This window comes from Propithecus coquereli, unplaced genomic scaffold (genome assembly GCF_000956105.1).
Source record: "Propithecus coquereli isolate 6110/MARCELLA unplaced genomic scaffold, Pcoq_1.0 Scaffold171, whole genome shotgun sequence".
NCBI lineage: Eukaryota > Metazoa > Chordata > Mammalia > Primates > Indriidae > Propithecus > Propithecus coquereli.
Window position 1 is genome coordinate 6,355,398 of NW_012141747.1, and position 6,000 is coordinate 6,361,397.

The 6,000-nt window shown below is 60.8% G+C and overlaps 1 protein-coding gene across 2 annotated transcripts; it reads left to right on the forward strand.

The window, feature by feature from the left end:
• The first annotated feature begins 1,372 nt into the window (after positions 1 to 1,372).
• ADRA2B (adrenoceptor alpha 2B) lies at positions 1,373 to 4,621 on the forward strand. 2 transcript variants are annotated; one of them, XM_012641908.1, is made up of 2 exons: positions 1,373 to 2,777; positions 3,706 to 3,734. In XM_012641908.1, coding segments are annotated over exons 1-2 (1,347 nt in total). In that variant the 5' UTR covers positions 1,373 to 1,431; the 3' UTR covers positions 3,707 to 3,734. The 2 variants fall into 2 exon arrangements, with proteins under 2 accessions (XP_012497362.1, XP_012497361.1); XM_012641907.1 differs by having other exon boundaries at positions 1,373 to 4,621.
• The last annotated feature ends 1,379 nt before the right edge of the window (positions 4,622 to 6,000 follow it).

A 6,000-nucleotide genomic window follows, 5' to 3' on the forward strand; every position in this document is an offset into this window, starting at 1 on the left:
AGACCTGCCTTTTCTCGGAGCTGTAAGAAGACCCCGCCCTCTAGCCCGGCAAGGTCTCCTTGCTCTGCTCCAGCCGAGGGACCTCACCTCCTCCCCCGATTGGCCAAGAGGCTGCAGCTCGCCACGCCCCCTCCCCCCATGCAAACCCTTCGTTGAGTCTCGGTTGCTGCTGTGATCTGAGTCCACGCCAGTTTCCCTCTTACCTCCTTTACCCTTACTAGAGGAAACTGGGGCAGGTGCGGGAGAAACAGGAAAGCTGGTCACAAACCGCTTCTCGGGGTTGGAGCCTTTCCAGCGCCCCCAGGGTGCGGCGAAGGCCGTCTCGGCACGCGGGCGGCAGCAGGGGGCGCTCGCGAGCCGGCTCCGCGCGCCGCTTCGGGCTCCACAGGCCCGACGGAGCCCAGCCTGGCGGGGAAGCGTTTGGGGAAGGGGTTTGGGACTGTCTCCCCGGTCCCTTCCCCCGCTGGGTTTCTTCACTGCCGGGGGGACCGGTGGCGTTGTGGCTTATTATGATCCAGCGCCCCAACCCACACACTGACCCACCCTTCCTTGGGGCTCGTGGGCGGCAGGAGGAGAGCCCAGCTCGCGCCCACCGTCCTAGACCCCGGCGCTTGGCCCCAGCCCCAGGGTACTCAGGAAAGTGGTCCCGCCTCGGTGCCCGCAGACGCACCAGCTCTGCGTCCCAGCTCCCCGCACGCACCGACCCTTCCACTTCTGCCCGCGTCCTTCCCAAAGCCCCGAAGACCCCAGACGCTGGGCCCCTCTGACCTCCCGAGGCGCGGCTGCGGGAGGAATAGGGGTGGGGGCGCCAGGCGGAGGCCGGGCCGCGGGGAGGATGCATCTGCCCGCCCTCCCGCGAAGTGCACCTTCCACCCACCCTCGGTCCGATCGCCCGCCCCGCCTCCCTCCCCTCCTCCCGCTCCCGCCTCCAGTCTCCTCCCTCCTCCAGCCGCGCTCGCTCTCCTCCCCACTCTCTTGCCGCGGCGGGCTGCCTGCAGGCACGGCTCGGGTGAGAGCCTGCGAGCGGAGCTGGCGCCTCGGCCTCCGCACCTCCTCGGAGACCCGGCGGCGCCACCCCCGTCCGGTCCGCTCGGCCCGCGCCCCACCGTGCTCGCGGCGGCCGTGTGGCGGGAGGACGCTACTTTCCCCTGTCCCGGGCAGGACGGGGACGGCAGCGGGACAACTTGGAAAACTTCTCTGGGGCCAGCGGCAGGGACGCCGGGCGCTGGTGGAAGAGGATGTAGGAGGGCGGTGGCCTGCTCCGGGTGTCCCCCGACCTCCTAGGCCCCGTTCGGCCAGGCCATGGGGCTCCAGCGCCTTCAGCGCCGCCAGTGGGGCGACCCCCTCGTCTAGCCTAGCCAGGGCAGCGCTCTCGCCCGCGGTGCGCGCGCCGGGCGGGGAGCGCTCCGTCTGTCCGCGTCCGGCCCAGCCATGGACCACCAGGAGCCCTACTCGGTGCAAGCCACGGCGGCCATCGCGGCGGCCATCACCTTCCTCATCCTCTTCACCATCTTCGGCAACGCGCTGGTCATCTTGGCTGTGTTGACCAGCCGCTCGCTGCGCGCCCCGCAAAACCTGTTCCTGGTGTCGCTGGCCGCCGCCGACATCCTGGTGGCTACGCTCATCATCCCTTTCTCGCTGGCCAACGAGCTGCTGGGCTACTGGTACTTCCGGCGCACATGGTGCGAGGTGTACCTGGCACTCGACGTGCTCTTCTGTACCTCGTCCATCGTGCACCTGTGCGCCATCAGCCTGGACCGCTACTGGGCTGTTAGCCGCGCGCTGGAGTACAACTCCAAGCGCACCCCGCGCCGCATCAAGTGCATCATCCTCACCGTGTGGCTCATCGCAGCTGTCATCTCGCTGCCGCCCCTCATCTACAAGGGCGACCAGGGCCCCCAGCCCCGCGGGCGCCCCCAGTGCAAGCTCAACCAAGAGGCATGGTACATCCTGTCCTCCAGCATCGGATCTTTCTTTGCTCCCTGCCTCATCATGATCCTTGTCTACCTGCGCATCTACCTGATCGCCAAACGCAGCCACCGCAGAGGCCCAAGGGCCAAGGCGGGGCCTGGGAAGGGTGAGTCCAAGCAGCCCCGACCCGTCCCTGGGGGGACTTTGGCCTCAGCTAAGCTGCCAACCCTGGCCTCTCCTCTGGCTTCTGCGGGAGAGGCCAAGGGACGCTCCAAGACCACTGGGGAGAAGGAGGATGGGGAGACCCCTGAAGATGCTGGGAGCCGGTCCTTGCCACGTAGCTGGGCTGCCCTTTCCAACTCAGGCCATGACCAGAAGGAGGGTGTTTGTGGGGCATCTCCAGAGGAGGAAGCCGATGAAGAGGAGGAGGAGGAGGAGGAAGAGTGTGAGCCTAAGGCAGTGCCAGTGTCTCCTGCCTCAGTTTGCAGCCCATCTCTGCAGCAGCCACAGGGCTCCCGGGTGCTGGCCACCCTACGTGGTCAGGTGCTCCTGGGCAGGGCTGTGGGTGTTGTGGGTGGGCAGTGGTGGCGTCGACGGGCACAGCTGACCCGGGAGAAACGGTTCACCTTCGTGCTGGCTGTGGTCATCGGTGTCTTTGTCCTCTGCTGGTTCCCCTTCTTCTTCAGCTACAGCCTGGGCGCCATCTGCCCGAAGCACTGCAAGGTGCCCCATGGCCTCTTCCAGTTCTTCTTCTGGATTGGCTACTGCAACAGCTCACTGAACCCTGTCATCTACACCATCTTCAACCAGGACTTTCGCCGTGCCTTCCGAAGGATCCTTTGTCGCCAGTGGACCCAGACAGCCTGGTGAGCCCACCTGCTGCTGCCTGTGTGGGGTTGGTGCCAAGTGGCACCAGGGCCACCATGCTGCTTGCCCTGCTTTGTGTGGCCGCCTTCCTGGGGTATTCTGGTTCTTGCCCAGATCCTGCAGGGCTCATCTTAAGAGCCCCTTGGGTGGGGTGGGGCAGAGGTGCTGGTCCCAGGGGTTCACGTGAAACCTCCCTTCCTGGCTTGGCTTTGGGGGACCTCTTCTCCACCCCTTGCCTGATCACAGGCACATGGATGAGGCTTGCAGGTTCTTGAATGTAGCCAAGGCCTGGCTAGAATACAGCATCTTCCTCCCAGAACCCCAGACCTTTACAGGCCAATGGGTGGGCTTCCTCTTCTTGAGGACCCTGTGTTCTTCAGCAGGTCGCTTGTTTGTGGTATTTTTGTTTCTATTTCATCTCCCCCCACCCACAAAGAGCAGGAAGCCAGCCTTCCACTTTTCCCAGGAGGGCCTACTGCTGAGGAGGAGGAAGAAATGAAGACTGTTCACCCACGTTGGGCAGTCATGGTCCCCATTAGGCACTGGGATGAGGGGTTCACGGGATGGCACTGTCTCTGGGACCATCTTTCCCCTGCTTTTGGATTTGTGGATCCTTTAAAGGCCAGACCGTGGATCTGTTTCCTCACCCAGCACCCCTCTGGAAGGGGGGTGGGCACATGGCTGCCTCGGTGGGGCAGTCAGGAGGCCTGGCCTCTGCCTCGACGGGAGATGCCCGATCACTGGCATTCACCCCCTGCAAAAACCAGGGTAACAATAGCTTGCTGCCTACTTGCTGCAGGGAGATGAGAGGCTTTGCAGAACACTTTGAGCTCCATGGGGGAATGCACTAGAGAGCCAGAAAATGTGATTATCTGGTGATGTAAAAATCCCTTTTCTCCGTGTTTACCACCACCTGTCTTCCTGTAGACTTTTGTTCTGTGCCTGGGGTGTGTGAATTCCTACCCCAAACTGGAAGTGGGGAGTGGCAGACAGAATCACTGTTTCAAGTTAAAGGATTTCTTTGAGAATGTGTTCTTGTGCCTGCAAAGATGGAGTTATTATGCTGCATGACAACTTTTCAACATTTCATCTGCAACACCAAGAGGGTTTTCAGTGGCTTGCGCCACCGCCCGCCCCCCGACCCCGTAAGTGGGGGATAAGTCTTTTGTCACCAAGCAGGCAAATTGTTTCCCCAAGATGGCTCAAAATACCCATACCATGGGAACGGTCTAAGATAAGAGCCTGTGGCAAGTGGCAGAGCCCCCAGGTGGGGTGTTGCCATGGGGGTCCCATAGACCCCTGGGGGAGCCTTCAGCTGGAGTACCCAAGCAGGTCTCCAAGTCCCAAATGAGTCCTTGTGAAGCATAACTAATCCCATCTCAGATGGGTGCCTGCTGGCCGCTTCAGACCCTGCCACATTGGCCCCCCAACCTCCACAATAAGGGCCCCCCCTTTCTCATTCCACCCCACCCAGAACAATTGGAAATATGGAAAGGATGTTTGCCAGTCTTCCCTGTGGGGGTGCCTGGCTTCAGCCTTGGGCCCGGGGCATCTTAGCTTGGGTGGTGTTGGCACCACATGGACCTGTCAGATTTGGAAGGGTGTGAGTGGGTTTTCTGGGGTGGAGAAGATGGGGGGGAGACAAAAAGGAGTCCCCCCTGGGGGTTGCTTTCCAGCCTGGCCTTTGGTTGATTGCAGCTGTGAGGCCACATTGTCACCCTGGGGCGTGGCTGGGGGACTGGGCCCAAGGGAGGGACGGACTTGGGACCATCTGCTGACTGATCTTGTGTGTGCCCCATGGGAGCCCCAGTGTTGCCTGTGACCCCTTGTTGTGACATGCAGGCGTTTTTAAAAAGTCTGAGCTATTTTATCAATAAAGGATATTTTGTAATAATCGAGCTGTGTCCTTGTTGTCCAAGGGCTGCCAGGAGTGGTTAGTCCTCAGTTACTTGCACAGCAGACTCTGGGTGTGGCCCAGTGAGCTGGGGCCCCCTCCCAGGGCTAGTTTCCCTCTCCTCCCCCAGGTGGGGCTCGCTGGCACCCCCACCTGCCTGCCTGCTGTTGTCCACGCAACATCGTTACCCGTGATTACAGGCCAGTGGGGGTGACGGTGGCCAGAGGAGCCTGAGACTGGGTGCTTGGGAAGGAAGAGAAGGGAAGAGGGCTTCCCAGAGAAGGTGGCCTCTGGGCTGGATCTTGGGAGAAGAGCAGGAGTAACCAAGTGTCAAGACAGGAAGGTGTTTTGGGCAGCGGAAGGGCACATGCAAAGGCTGTTGTGTTGGGTGGATTTCTGACAGACTTTGAGAGACAGTCCCACGCTAGCCCTGCTGGGTGATCCGGTACAGCAGCCTTCCTGTGCCACCTAGCTGCCTTGGAGAGGGCAGCCTCTGGGGCCCGAACCAGGTTGGCCTGGTCCCACGGACGGGGGACAGAGAGCAGGCTGGCAGCAGGAGGCTGTGAGCAGGGCTAGTACCAGTTGCAGAGCCCTGGGAATGGAGGGTGGAGGGAGGAGCTGTGACCCTTGGTGTGAGAGTCCTTGGTGTGAGGCCACCCTGATACTCCCACATTCACCCAGAATCTACACTGTTACTACCCCCATACTTTCGCGGGGCCCTGCTTCTGCTAGGGACAATCAGCAGATGCTCCAGTATCCACCACCATAGGTGGACGTGGGGACATGGGCTTTGCTGAGGACTTAACAAGAAAGACAGGCCCTGCCCTGCTCCCAGTTCCTCCCACCTGCCAGAGCGCCCCCTACTGAGCCCAGAGGCCTGACACAGGTGGATGAGGGTGGGTCATTGACTCCCTTTCACTGAGCCAGTTGCTCTTCTGACACTTGATCTGATTATCTCATTTAATCCTACGCCAACCTGCGAGGTAAGTGTCAGCCCATTTTATCCAGGGAAACTCAGACCCAGAAAGCTATAATGACTTGCCTGGGGTCATGCAGGCCCAAGCTCTTTCCACTGGCCCACACTGTTCCCCATAGCTTGAGGGTCTGCAAAGGGCAAGCCCTTGGGCTTAGAAGTAGAGCACCCTGCCCCCTCTCTGGAAATGGTGGCAGAAACTTACCCCTGCTGGAGTGAGACTATTTGCAAGCCCAGTTTGAATACATTATCTTATTTAATCCTTACAACCTTGCTGAGAGTGGTCATTTTACAAAAAAGAGGAAACACACTCCAGGTCAGCTGCTGGGTCCCAGAATCACAAAACTGTGAAATC